The sequence below is a fragment of the Rhopalosiphum maidis genome, chromosome 2 (assembly GCF_003676215.2).
Source record: "Rhopalosiphum maidis isolate BTI-1 chromosome 2, ASM367621v3, whole genome shotgun sequence".
NCBI classification, from domain to species: Eukaryota; Metazoa; Arthropoda; class Insecta; order Hemiptera; family Aphididae; genus Rhopalosiphum; species Rhopalosiphum maidis.
Genome location: NC_040878.1, coordinates 1733946 through 1750091, shown reverse-complemented (window position 1 = coordinate 1750091; position 16146 = coordinate 1733946). Strand labels below are relative to the sequence as shown.

General features: G+C 30.2%; 1 protein-coding gene across 3 annotated transcripts in view; it reads right to left on the bottom strand.

Moving 5' to 3' along the window:
• LOC113552986 (ecdysone-induced protein 78C) overlaps positions 1–16146 on the bottom strand; it is a 61701-nt gene that overhangs the window by 31427 nt on the left and 14128 nt on the right. Inside the window, exon 1 of one of the 3 annotated variants that reach the window (XM_026956070.1) lies at positions 7681–8673. The exons of 1 other annotated variant lie outside the window; for it this stretch is intronic. In XM_026956070.1, coding sequence (XP_026811871.1) covers positions 7681–8080 — 400 coding nt within the window. In that variant the 5' untranslated portion in view covers positions 8081–8673. Of the gene's footprint in view, positions 1–7680; positions 8674–16146 lie in introns of those variants that run through there. One more of the 3 variants, XM_026956071.1, reaches the window with a different exon arrangement.

Sequence of the window (16146 nt, the reverse complement as noted above, 5' to 3'; positions counted from 1 at the left end):
AACCAAGTGCTAACATTCTTATAAAATTGTCTTAGTAACATTGCCTCTTTAGGTAATATTTACCTCATCATTTATAAACAAGTCCCATTACCAAATAATCGTTCTGTGAATTGTAAATGATGCGTGTTCTTATGTTATTTATACCATGTTTATAATACTGTAAATTGTGACTTATACTTATACGCTTAAATACAATGATAATACATTTTTTTTTAATGCAATAGTTATATTATTCACACATTATAATACTATATTAAAAATTTATTTTAATTTATTATTATGTTTAATTAAATTTTAAACGGTGTGTAGTGTAACTGTATAGGTAAGTCAAAATTTTAGAATTTCTTAGATTTTAAATATTTACTACCAGTAAATATTGGACATAATACGAATATTATAATATTGTTCCGTGTACAAAATATGAGCTTTAATTTTTTTGTCGCGTGTGTACTATCTATATAACTATTAGCCCTGACATATTTGATATTATATTATATACGGTACACAGACAAGTTCAATATTGATAGAGTTTTCTTGTCATGTTTATGTTTCGAATCCATGCAAAGTAATGTCTTTATAAACTAATCCATGTATTTTTTTAAATAAATTGTATAAGTTATCGACGGTGGCTTTTACAGGCTTCTAATAACTATACGTTTTGATCAATTTTGCATTTTGTTTAACTATTATAGTAATTTTTAAATAGTAATATCGGGTTTACAGGCCATTGTATTTTGTAAAAAGTAAGGTTTTAATTTTCATTTGAAGTTTATACAATAATGACATACATAAAAAGAATGAAAAGATTAAAAATTGTATAGGGTTTTAAAAATATTATTTAATATAATATAAATGCAAGGCCTACCTATAGGTGTTACCACATTATGCAAAGGACAATGTATATTATCGACTCGTCAATTATAAATATATAACTCCCAAATAACATAAGAAATATGTATTAAATATTGCAATGGAATCGTAGCATATTATTATTTTATTTTGGTTTATAGCAATAATAGCTACACTACGATTTTCCAAAAAAAGTAACGCAAATGTCGCTAATTTTAACACAACATATTGCATACATTTCGTTATTCATTAAATATAACTATTTTATCATAAATTAAGAAAAAATGAATATCATTTTAGATTTAAAAAAAATTACTATACACATCCTAATAAAATACTGAAATAACACCACTGTCATGATTATATATTATGAAATTTAAGTAAATTTTTTTTGTGGAAACTGGTAAATTTAACAGATTCGCTTGAAAATTTCCTTTTTTAGTCTTTTTCATAGTACGGGGTCTCTATAGTCTGTAGATATTATTTTTTCGACTAAAAAAAGTAGCATATAATAAAGTGCCTTACATTTGCATAACAGTAGCGATGATTGTAACAAACTTTCATTTTATCATGTTGTAGTACCACACTATATATCATGATTCATAACTTCCAACAACTATATTAAATTATTATATGTGTGCACATTCAGATATAAAAATGACTATATTAAAATATATAAAAATATCGTTGCATTAAAAGACAACATCAACCATCTCACAGTTTATAAAAACTGTATGTAACATATAACTTTATAGGTATCAACCGTGCAGAGTTTTAGATGTTCTGTAAAGCTACAAAAATTAAGACAAGTGGTAACTTATTTATTAAGCAAAGATACGACAGTTGTAATAGCATTCTTATCATATAATTATACTTGTATTGATTAAAATTGTGTTATATGGTCACTGGTCAGATATATTATATTATATATACCATATTTTTTTTAAACCACTAAAATGTTTAAAAATTACATATATTATTAATTTCATCATTTGAATACTTTTCTAAATATTATGATGTTTAAAATGCTGGTTTAAAAGATTATTTATAATATTATCATGGTTTAAAAATATTAAAGTTAAGACGAGCATTAAATGTATGTGTTACAATTTTATTTCAAATTTCAAATTTAAACTCCCGTAAATAAAAACTTATCTTCAATAAGATATACACATTGGTATTCTTAAAAAAACATTTGTGCTTTTTATGAACTTTCAAAACCTTCTGGCATAATATTAGACGAAATAAAAGTAATATAAAATATAAGAATGAAAGTATCTTAAGTTTTCCAAAGTAAAAATGTTGAAAAAAAAACTTTTTGAATTAATGAATGTTCATTGTTAAAATATAATAAATGGTCGAATAATACTAGTTCTTTGTATAGATCCCTAATAGTTATTCGCTGTCTTGCCCGCAAAGCTAATACTTGATAAATTAACACTGACGAAATTACGCAAATTATGCTTTTCTTCAGTTGTTTCAGCGAATTCTACTACTTGCAAAACTATGGTTAATTATAATTGTTTTACTTTGCTCTAACTTTTGGAGCATAAAATATTTAAAACCTTATACAATTTGTTCATAATCAGGAATAATATACATATTTATACATATTATTACTTGACTGTAATTAGAATATGTAGTATACAGGTAAACGAACATTACGCAATAACTGAAATTAAATATTTATATTTTAAAATCTTTAAACAGAAAAGTATATTTTTTTGAACATATATTATACATACAATAAGAATATAGTCAGCACATACATTAATGTGATCACTTTTTAATACAATTAACTAGGTATTTTTTAAAATAATTTTTGTAAAACATAAACCGAAACACATATTTGATTATGCATGATGTATGTTGGCGTAAAAATATTATATAGACCGATTGGTTCATTGTATCAAAATGACCTGTACCAATGTGATAAATGGTAATATTCGGTAGGATTCGTTTATATATTATATAATATTATATTGACAAAAAAAAAATTAATATAAACCATTTGTCAATCATTGTATAATAAAAAATGTTTTGACCAAAAGTTCGATATATATTATTATTATGTTATGACGAAAAGAACCAATATACTTTTTAAAAAATATATTATTTATACTGGTTTTTTATTGGTTTTTCTGACAAAAAAAAAAAATAGACAAAATTGAAAAATAAGTAACTATTTTGAAGTGTATGTCGAAAATATCGTATGTTACCAATAAAGGTGTTATATGAAACTTTTTGAACTTTTTTATTGATCTCCTTATTCCAAAATAAAATTAAAAAACACAAAACCTCCAAGTCTTTGTTAGAATAGGACCTTGATAAATGAGTATTCATTCTTTATATACATAATCATTAACTTATTAATTTTTATACTATTTAAAGAGAACTATGTGACAATACAAAGTTTTTATTTAAACAAAAAGCTTTATTTTTATTGTAAATAGTTAAGAAGGTAGATAGTTTTAAAAAAAATGTCGATGTATATAATTTGCAATTTAATTGAGCAGAATCTATAAGTTATTATTTCTTAGTTATTAAGGATGATACGTTTACAAAGCATGAAGACTTTGATAATTTAAAATAATTACTGTAATTAATGTAAATGTGTCAATTTTTTTTAGTTAATAAAAATTAACTGTACATAACAAGTACTAGTATAATACTAAATTTATTATCAATTATAAATATTAAATTATTAATATTAAAATGAAAATATACTAAGGATATAATGGAATTAATATGTTTTGGTGAATTCTTCTTATATATTTATTTATTGTATATTATAATGTATTATAGTGTCACAGGTGATTCACGATAAAATTTTGTCAGAAACGATCAATATCAATTTTATATTACCTATTGCATACCTACAATCGTCAATCTAATATAAAATTGTAAAAAACTTCATATTACATAAGTTCAGTGTTAAGTTCGGAGTGCGTATTTACAGTATTATTATCACTGCTGCAGTGCTATAGTAGTGTATATATAATATGATATTATTAGCACCATGGATAGCGTTATTATATATTTGATATTGATTTGTAAACGGCGAGCCGGCGCACCGCGCACGGTAGAGATGTATAGGTATAGTTGCAATATATTTGGTTCTGTTGAAAAATTAAATACTTTTGTTCGGACTTGCGCCGATGGTATATTATTACTATTATTATTATTGTTCCCGTTTGATATAATATTTTCGTGTGTAGTAGGTACAATAATAAATATATTGAACATCATAATAAGTATAATAAACAAATCATATACGCCAAACAAATATACGATGTATACAAACCTACGTTAATAAATGCCATGTGTATTGTGTGTATATTATACAAAACTATTCCAGTGAGATAGGTATGATTTTCTTCGTTTTTTTCAATCCCAAAATATCATGACTAGAAATAATAATAATAGATCCAACAATTAAATTTTTTTTGTCCACACGGCGACGGCACCGTTAAAAGATTAACCAAAAATCGAGCAATAATCGAAATTATTTTTAATATATTACGTGTTTACCTATCGTTTAGTATAAAAAAAAATCGCGATTTTTATTTAAATTATTTTTCTATTACCCCAAATTTAATAATACAGCGCTTACAATACATATATACCTATATATTTAAATATTATAGGAATTAATACAGCTGTCACGTACGTATACACAGAGTTTTAGGCAATAGATATGCACATGTTTCGAATGGCAAATTATTAAATTATTTCCATATTAATATATAGTACCAGTACAATATTATAAGACGAATTGAATTCGGATAAATTTTAAACCGTTATGTAGGCATTGCAATACCGTGGTATATTATATGCCTGTGTATACTACATATTATACACCTATAATTATATTATAGTATAGGATATGAACGATTTTATATGCAATATTTATTTAGTGAAATGTTCATGACGGTATCCTAACATTTAAATCGGTATATTTATGCATATAATAAAAACACAATATAATAGATATATATTATAATTGAAAAAAAATTTTAGTACGTATAAATATGTGTATATTCCTATATTCGATTACGTCTGAAAGAAATTTACCCGGAAGGCTAGGATAAAAAAAAATAATAAATAAAAAACAGGTAGGTAGGTATGTTATTAAATTACGCAAGTTTAAAATCGTTTGGCACAAGACCAGCGGTGAACGGTTTTGGTAACCAATGGCATAGGTGCGGGTAGTGCTCTCTTGGCGCATAACTAAAAAATATATATGTGTTATTATGTGTGTGAATGTACACGTATTCATATGTGTTAGTCATGGTAACGGTACACGAGCAAAGTGAATGATCTTCAACATCAACATCGTTGACCAATCGCAAGCCGATGATCGATCAACAGAATATAATAGGTATAGAGGATGACTGAATGTGCAAGGAAAAAATAACCGCATAATCGATACATGCGCAGGCACGAGATAATCATACACGACCGGTATTAATATCTATATATATATATATATTTATAAATAATATGTAATATCTGATTTTCCTATACGTATGTAGTATCGTATTCTTATCATATATATATACATGTTATGGTATACCTGTTATTTTACGTGACCTTGAATTTTTGTACTTATTTTTCGCGACAGATTTTGATCGCAATAAATCATTTTTTCTTTTATCACCGACGACGATTTCGCACTGAAAGATTGTTTTTAGGGTGAGAAAAAATCGATTTTCGTTATAATAGCGTACGTTGCATTTTATGCGGTCGATGAAGTCTTACAAAAGTTCCGACGACGTTTCGTGCAACTTCTTGTAGAGTATTTTTAGTGAAAACTTTTAATCCTCCTTGTACATAACTATATATACGAACTAATTACGATGAATTCCGGAAAGTGCTTGATGAAAGTTTCGACAGACGTTTCCTTAACAAGGTCTGATGAACAAATCGGCTTGAACATTTACTCCTCAAACTTCGGTGTTCATATAAAATATATAAGCCGTCGAATATACCTGTGGTGGGAGTAAGGGTGTTTTTCGTTTTAATTTGTATATACATATCGTTATTTCGTGTTCATTGAGAGTATATAGGTAAAAAACCTGTATTATTTTAGTTAATAATGGTATGTATTAATTACTGTCCATTTGTAATAAAATAATGAATAACGGATACTTGCATCATATAGTCATTGAACACAGAAATCGAAATTTAATACAACATATGATTATAGCATACCTATAAACAATAAACTATAATTTATAGACGAAAAAATCTAAATATAGCATTGATGTCAAAAGACGCATAAATACTACTTGTATTCATATATATAACTATTAAAGACGTATAGACGTATAGCCTGCGTAGGTATGCCATCGTGTACAATAATTATGATTTGAATATAATAAACCAAAGTGTTCGCATCCAATCAACATAAAGCGCGTGTCAGATGCAAATCAGGAGCGTAGGTACCGGTTTCATCTAAACAATATAAATATAATCTATCCCGATCGAAGCATTTTAACGTAATGCGACTAAGCGAGAAATATTATGTTATACATATAGACACATACACATGCATATTATATATTATTATGATATATACACCATTAATATTAAAATAAAATCACTTCCTACGGGCTACGATACTAGTAGTAAAAGATTGATTATTTTCGTATACTTTCACTGTACATGAAAGTTACATAAATTACATAATAATATAATATAAATACCGAGTGATCTATTATGCCTAAATAATAGTTCATCGTAAATCGTATAAACGATATATTTTAAACACATTATTATTATTTATTATACCTATATATTTCAAAACGTATCGCACAGGGTCATCGGAAGTAAGCACACGTAGCCCGTACACAGGTATATAATATACTGCAGGGTCGAAATTAAACGCAGAGAGAGGGGCGTGAGAACCCGGGCCCCGAGGACACTACAAAAACTGAAACATCCGGGTCCATTGATAGATAAGCAGATCCTAAATTGAAAAAAAAAAAGTGTACCCAACAATTTTCCCAAAAGTTTGTTGCTCTATAGTTAGCTTCAAAGCCATTTAGTTATAGTGAAAAACATTTGAATTTATTTTAATTTGATTTGTGCATTTTTTCATTGCAGACGTTCGTGAATGTAATGCGTGTAATAAATATAAAATGTTATTTTTTGTCAAACAATTATAAATACTACGAATATAATGTTTATGAATGGCACGACAAAAGTAGATACTAACAATGAAACCATTACCTTGATAACTAGAATACTTGTTTTATTTACTCAACACTTATTCACTAGATGTTTTGCCTCTGGTGGCTATAGGTTATTCAACTTGCCGAGGACTTGGCAATCTATAAATTCACGTTTACGTTTAAGTGTATGGACCTCGTGCTGTTCCGCATACACACGAGTTGTAAACGGAGATAATTTCGTATACAAAGTTACTAATCAAAATACTTATACTGCCGACAGGTATAATAACATTATATAATAGTACGATAATCTTCACTGTTAGGAAGAATCTAAATAGCGGGCATTCGACTAAAAGGCCATCCATAAGTACAGTATAATTCAGTAAAATTAGTTATCATGTACAGAAAAATTATATACCTAGCTGTACCTGGTAATCTAACCTGTGTTTTACCGCGTTCATCTGTTACCAGAGAGTTGTGTAAAATAATTGTTTGTGTTCGTTTTACTCGTGCTGGGCAGCTGTACAACACTACCAACTACACTAACTGTCGTATCGGAGCGAATGACAATATAGCAGACACGATGTAACGCGCGGTGTTATGGGAATAGGGTGGAAAAATCGGCGCGAATCGCGCGCTCGGTTGGAACACTGACCTGGTGCGGTGGTGGACGAGGACGGCGTCGAGTTGGTGACGGCGATCGTCAGCGGCGGGGGAGGTGGTTGAGAGTTGGCCGCGTGACCAGCGTACGCGGTTGGCTGCCGGTACGTGGAACTGGTGCACGGAGACTGGACACGGACGTCGCGGAAAGCGGCCGCGGGCGTGGACGCGGTCGTGTCCATGGCCGCGGCGGTGCAGGACTCGTCACCGAATCCCTGGGCCGGCGGGTCGTGGCTCTCGGAGCCGGCCGTGTCCGTGGTCGTGTCGTCGAAAAAACTCAGGTTGAACTCGTCCGTGGTGCCGGCGCCGAACGACACGTCGGCCGTCAGCTTGTCGGCGGACGGCGCGCCGCCCAGCCCCGCCGCTAACGACTGGTCGAGCTTGAACACGTCCATGTTGCGACGATTGTATGTGTCTTAATATGTTACGCGGGTGTTGTCGTGTGCTGTACGATGTGATATTATGTCGTAGCGCGTTCGCGAAAACAGACGACTCGGATGGATGTCCGCGGCGACGACGGCGGCGGCGGCGGCGACGGTGGCGGTTCGAGTGCGACCGATGCCCGACGAGGGTCGGCAGTCGTCAAGTGACGGCACTGCGACGGTGGGACATGTCGGTGGTGATGCTGCTCCGGCAGGTGGTGGTGCATCGCCACCGCCACCGTTATACCGCGGTGGGATTTTCGGGGCGCGAATTGGCGAGACACATTTTCAGATGGAAAGCACAACAGTAATTCACGCGCGAATTTCAAAACTAATCAGTCTAACGCCCCGGCGATAAGAAAATACTATTTTTAAAAAACGCGCTTACATAGAAAATATAGACCGATCGAAACGACTCTTTATAAATATATTATGTTTATATATATATATATTACTATCGTTAATAATGATAATACATTAAATATATTTATTATGTATGCGTTCTGTGCACGTGCGCGTACCCGCGATGACTGCACTGGAGCACTGATGTCTCACACAGACACGTCGGCCGGCCGGCGATGGTACGCGCGCAGAAGACGACGACGACGACGACGACGACCGCGGCAGGTAAGCTACTACTACGACGACGACTACTACTACTACTACTACTACTACTACTACTACTACTACACTACTACTACTACTACAACTACTACTAATAATACTAATACTAATACTATACTAGATACAGAGATACTATTACAAATACTACTACAACAAAAATACACTATAATACAACTACGTTCCGGCCGCCGTGTAAGCGTGTGCGTGCGTGCGAGTGCTGTTGATAGTTCAGTGACCGACGACGACGACGCCGCCGCCGCCGCCGCTGCCGTCGCAGGTTGTCAGATGAAGTGGTGGCGGTGGCTATGCAGGTGGCGGCGACGGTACACGTACACATAAGCGGCGCTCGGGGTTTAGTGGGAGTGCCCCGCGGAGCCTCCACCACTGCAAGATTCGCTTTAAGTGCGCTCTCTGGTCGTCGTTGTGCATATCCGAATAATATTATATGCCGCGGTAAGCATGTGTCAACAGAAACGAATACCCTTTCGCTCGGTCTTCGGAGTCTTCTTCCGGTTTTCCGGTTTTCAAGTTCGCCGGTTCGTTTGGGACGCACAAGCACACATACGATCGGTGCAGGGCGAGTGAGTATTTGGTCAGCAGCGCATTTCCGACAGTCTCTTCTTATATTTCGTTAAAGTTACTACTATACACCACCGACTACCGAGACAGCTATTGAAAGGGGCGCGAGAAAAATTGTTGGTGGTAAAATAGTACTTTTTTATAAATACATTTATGTGAATAAGTTATTCATATATTTTGTTTTTCTAAGTTTTTAATATCTGTAGGCCCTATATACGTATACAAAATGATTACTTAAATCAATTTGATGCATATTCATTAACTTAGTAGTAAGTAGAAAGGTTCATATTTTTTTGCTTATATCAACAATTTAACACTTCTCTAATTTAAGTACATTCAACTATTCAAGTATGCATTTTTTAGGTCGACTGTTAAAATATTATATTAATTATTATTATATAATATGAGAACTCTGTCATAAAAAATTTGATATAATACAAAATATAATATTGCATTATTCAATTAATTATTTAGTCCAGCTATGAGTATATATTTTTATAATTTGCAAAGCAAAGTCTAATTCCAAACCTATTGCAAGAGTAAACAATATTTGTTTATCGTTATTAATTTAAAGGTATATGTCGCTTTTAGTTTTTGACTGCGATTTACATAGTTACCACGTTTGTACAAAGTCGAATTTTTTACATCGATCGTGTAAAGTGTAAGCCATAGAGTAATAAATAAATAAATAAATAAATTCTTCGTTTTTATGACGAATGTATTGCAACAATTTTGTATTTCATACTCGACTCAATAACATACAGTTACCCACTAAAAGTAGGTATGTTATAGTATTATACTATTGCAAATCTAATAAACATATAGAAAAAACAAAGATCATAATTCACAATGATAGCTTATAGTTCTTATTTGACTGTATACGCCTTGCATATATATATATATTTATACACATACATAGATTAAACGTGCCTACAGTTAGTTTTAAATAACGATTACTTGTGAATAATATTGGTGAAAGATGAAATTGTGTGCGAATTGCCCACTGTAATCTCATTCAAAAACAGACGGTCGCTACGTTTTATCGGACGGCACATTGTGATCACATTGATGATGGCGCGAGGCTTGCAAATATTCGTACAAGAATCGTTTTCCTGGAATTTTCATCCATGATTGAACATAGCTATTATATGACTTATTAGCACTCACGGTCCGCGGTCGGTGACGTGGTAATGGTTTGATTTATGATATAAATAAATAATAACCAAACGGTGCGCGGATAACACTGAAATTTTCTTACGGCTGAGTGTCTGAGTGACAGAAAATATCGCACGGTTATCCATTACGCGATATACAAAGTATACTACGATGATCGCGTTCTCAGAACTTATAAATCACGGTAGTATGCGTACTGCAAGTTTAAAGCCTCACATGGAGTTTTGTACATCATGGAATCGAGACAACTTCACACTACCTCGTAATAACCTGATAGTTGTAATAACAGCGAAAGTTCAATATAGTAATTACAAAAAAAAATTGACGTTGTATTTGAATAAATCTTGTGGTTTTTAAGAAATATATCACAATATATATAAGTACCATATATGTTACATACACCAGAAATTAAAACCAATCCTGCTCAAGCCACATGTTCAGTTACGCATTTACCATTTAGTACACCAATAGCGAGTTTCAATTTACAAAAAATTATATTTTCGGCGGAAATCGTAATTCATACATTAATATAATGAAGTGCGAATAGTCATCTTCACGCATGCTTCCGGACGGTTGAGAAGTACTGAAACTGCACTATATCGGAATTTATTAGGATTCAATACAAATATTATACAACAATACAACTGATTATTGCACCGTTCACAACGAATTCTCCTCAGTTGTTACTGTAAACTATTAAATAGAAATGTATGATCGTTAATGAAAAAACATTTTTATAAATTCAGTATTTTTGGCTCGCAAGAATTTCGTATAAATCAATTACGGTACGTTGTACACAACGCGAGTGTTTGCAAAGTATAATGTTGAAAGCTGCAATTGTTAAAAAAAAAGAAAAAAGAAGAAAATTGTGACAACACGACTTATGGACTATAGTTTCAAAAATTCTCTTTCGGATTGTTTCCAACGAAAAATACGAGTTGCAAAGAACAATATTAAACGACGTTAATTTATAGTTTACGGAGACTATTCTTTTTAGCGAAACACCGAGCCAGCGCTTTACTGATAAAATTTTAGCTTCGCAATCTCTTAATGTTTATTTATTCTTAAAATGCGTACTGCTAAACATATTTGCAATCACAAGTGCGATATCTATAATGATTAATTCACATCAGCTATATAAGATAAATACTGCATATAAGTGCGATAAGCATCTATAAGTCTTTTTTTTATATTTTTATTTTTGTTTTTTGTAAATCAAATACAATAAAGGAAATACATTTTTTTCTTTTTAGTATAGGTACATTTTTTTGTGGTTAAATTGTTTTTATTTTATCTTGCAACTGGTAAAATGTTTCATTCACTAATATTAACGTATAAACGATATTGCACGTGAACACTATTGTTTTGTTTTTTTTTCGCTAAAATAATGTAGTGTAAATACATCGAGTTTTTATTAAATTTCCTCTTTGGTTTCTGTATTTACTATTTTTAACAATGTTATTCAAATCTCAATAAAAAATTATTTTGAAACTCGATTTTTCGTTACAATATTGTTCCGATAAAATATTATGTAAATAAAATATATTAATTTTTGTTTATTGTTTCCAACATGTTAAAGTAAGTGATTTATTTAAAAGATTTTTATTGCTCTTTTGTTTTATTTTAAAGACATTTTTATATTGTATTTTTGTATAGAGCTACACATTGTTGTTCTATATACATCACCACTTTTCAGTATTGAGCGCTGACAAATAAAATAATTAAATCTTTTTGTTTTGATAAGAAACATATTTTATCATGTTTATAGTTCACACAAAATTACAAAGTGTAGAAAACTCATCAAATTTTATAACAAAAACTTAATGACATTAACATTACCATTATCTATCATTCAAATAAAATTCAAAAAGATCATACGATTTGTATAAGTAAAATAAAGTGTGTAATAAAAATAAATTATGCTCGCGTATAATTTTATGAACCACCATCACAAAATTACTTTAATAATTCAGCAATTATAACCATATTTGTATAACATATGAATACATTTTGATATAAAATTTGTGAATACGATTGATTTAATTAACGTGGTGTGCCATACGTGACATGTATTCGCAAATTCGTAATTTTTTGTTAAGTCTAATTGGTTTATATCACAAATTTAAATCACAATATAAATTATTGTGAATTTGTGACACGTTAATTATATACATTTACACAACGTAAAAAATACAAATAATACAATTGATTTTAAAATTTTTGGTGTACTACATGTATAAATATTAGGCTTGGTTAATTTTGTATTGATTTTTTTTATTAATAATAGTGATGTAATAATTCTACAAGATATGTTTTCTGAAATAAAAATCTATGAGAGATAAAGAGTTAAATCAGTTATAATTATTCGCCTTATTGTGTACCAAACTTGCAAATACTACAGTAATAATACTGTTTATGCCGGAAAACCAGTTTTTCTACGTAAAATGTATTGCCTTCGTACAAATAATTACATGCAGTGCACACCAAGTCCATTAATGACAATATGAATATGAAAAAAACATGTACTACAAAGACCAGAGTGTGATGAAGCATAAGGTTAGAACTTTGTAATTGTAATAATTAATGAAAAAAAAATTGTTTAATAAAAATAGATTACGTGTTTGAAAGTCATGTAAAACTTTTACAATTTAAAATATAATTTCCAACAAAAAAAATTCCAATAGGTTTCATAATATAATTTATGATTGAATCTATATACTATACCTTTATTATAGTCATGTAACGAGATATTTTTATTAAAACGAGAATTGTTGACAACCTAATGTCATAAAATAAAACGCCATTTTTTAATTTAAATTTTAAATATAATCAAAAATATCATTAACGTAATCAATTTTTGAAGTATATAACGTCGAAACATACTTTATTAAGATTAATATTGAAAAAAAATCTAGTTATTCATTTAAAAATTTATCGTTTTAGTATTTAATGTTATTGCTTTGGGAATGTAGCAGCGTTTGATGACATAAAATTAAAACATTTTTTATTATATTATAATACAGCTGCGTCGGATAGAATAGACGGGTGTCACTCGAAAGAACTTTTCAAAGGACTTGACGGTACCTATTTGTTTATAATTAAGAATACGTATATTTCTCGTTAAGTACTTTCAGCATGCAGTATATATGTGATAATAATGCGTTTTATGTTTAATTAAAAACTTAATGTAACCACGGTGGCTCATCAAAATCCTTCATTATATTATAATTTCTAATGCTTAATTCGTAAAGTACATCAAAGTTAAATTAGGATAATCATAAATGTATACTCAAGCTTTTAAACGTTGTTTATATATTATATATAAGTAGTGAGTAGATTTTTCTCTTCTAAAATATGTTATAGTAATTAATATATTATTATTATAACGGTAAACGAAGCTGCGTGTGTACTTTTTAGAATACAGCTGTACCTTTATATATTTACACTTGTAACGAAACAAATATGTGTAGGTATGTATGGTCTTCCTACCATAGGTCCATACGTTTTGTTTTATACAGGATTGTCCTTTATTTTAGTTTTGTGTACTAATTGTTTTCCTTTTTTTTGTCGATTCCAATTATTCTGTATTAATTTTTATTAATATATGTACATAATATAATATAATATAATATATATTTTAAAATATATACATATTTTATTTTAAATTTTGAATAAAAAAAATTAATTGACAAAATTATTATGTTACCGTATAAATAATAATTATGAGAATTGCGATGCGATATGGATGAAAAATTAAAAACTTAGGTTGTATATAGCTTCATGTCAAGCGACAATCGTGATTCAATCCAAAAATATCTTAGTCCTGTTTTTATTTTTTTAAATATGGTCATCCTAGATAATAGGTAAATGATAAATTTTAATAATTGAAACGTATAGATTATACAATCATTATTGTAATAAATTAATGTATTTATACTACCTATTTCCATCCTATAGACTATACTACTATGATTATATATACAGTGAAATATTGATGTTCTCTCTAAACGCGAAAAGACTACTGCAGTTAAGTTATAAATTATTATTATTATTGTTTCGTGTATGTACTTTATCCAAAATTGTTTGTTGTCTTAAAGTATGACTTCACCGAGTAAATAATACAAAATATAGGTACTCTTATACGCGTGACATATTATATGATATATCTTGCAGTTTAGTCTATGTAGTGGGATATACTACACAGGTTATCCGAAGTTGGTCTCGTCTCAACGCCACGATTGTCGATATAATATTACATCCGACACGAACAAGTTCTACTAATTGTAAAAAAAACCTATACCACACAAACGTCAATTATTTAAGATTACCAAATCAATGGATCTTTTGTTTGGAATGCAGATAAAAAACAATAGCGTCGAACGAAAAAATATAACATGACACGACGTCATGCAGTAAGTACAAAAGTGCATGTATTGACGTATTACCAGTTATAAAAACGTTTGCATAATATAATAGATACGACCAAGTCTATTTTAGCATTCTCCCCTTCCCCTCTGAAAAACTTCGGTCGGTATTGAACGTTTTTGATTTTAATAGAAAAAATACTAAATCGATATCCGACTTCATATTATATTTTATACGCATTTAGTCGTAGTGTGTAGCTATAGCAGCGATGTAACTGAATGTTACACACGCTGGTCATCTCTCCCCGCGGTGATACTCCGAAGAATGTTCTAATATATACGAATTATGATTATCTAACGACTAGTCGCACGAATTTATTGGTTATTCCACCTCGCAACTATAAATAGTATTAATAATACTAAAATATTTCCATGGCGTAAACCGCTTCGTTATATTATGCATAGACGCATAGTTAATATTATAATATATCATATATCATTAAGCATATGCATATAGCCGCTCGCACGTGTGCCCAACGATAAACACCGTCAATTCAGTAAGTGCCAATACACATATCACGAATAGAAATGTTGAGGTGTTTTATCCACAAAAATGTTCAATTTTATACATTTGAACGTTGATTTTAAGTTAGGGATGTCGTGTCGTTGAATCGATATCAATAATGGGGTAACATATTCATATGTAAGATATACCACATATTTGAGAAACTATTAATTATACTTAAGATTTTTTTAATATTGAGACAAATTTTAATAGTTACATTAATTGTGTAAAATCTGAGTTAATTTGTAATCATTGGACTTTTTTAGTTAAATTAATTGTCATAATATATTACTGTCACTTTAAACTCGTCTAATTAGTGATTTAACTACACAGGACACTTTATTGTAATAACATTATCAGTAGTTGTCAGGGTTATCACTTATCATTAATATTGAAATAATTTTATTTAATAAAAAGACACCTACAAAAATGTGAAATATCAGTACATATTTATAGTGTGGCCTGTAGGTATATATATGTGCTTACGAAACGCAGTGGAGTTCTGCAGGGGTGTGATTCCTAACCTAACGGGGTATCATTTGAATTGTATCTTCAATGAGCTAATATTCATTTGTAGTGTATACTATGCACCTTAAAACACATTTTACGATGAATTACGTTAAATTTATCGACACCACCTGCTATTAATTATTAATAATTATTATTTTATTTTATTTTTTATACTCCCGGTAAATTTCAAGAGTATAATGTTTGTATACTTAATTTTCATGTAC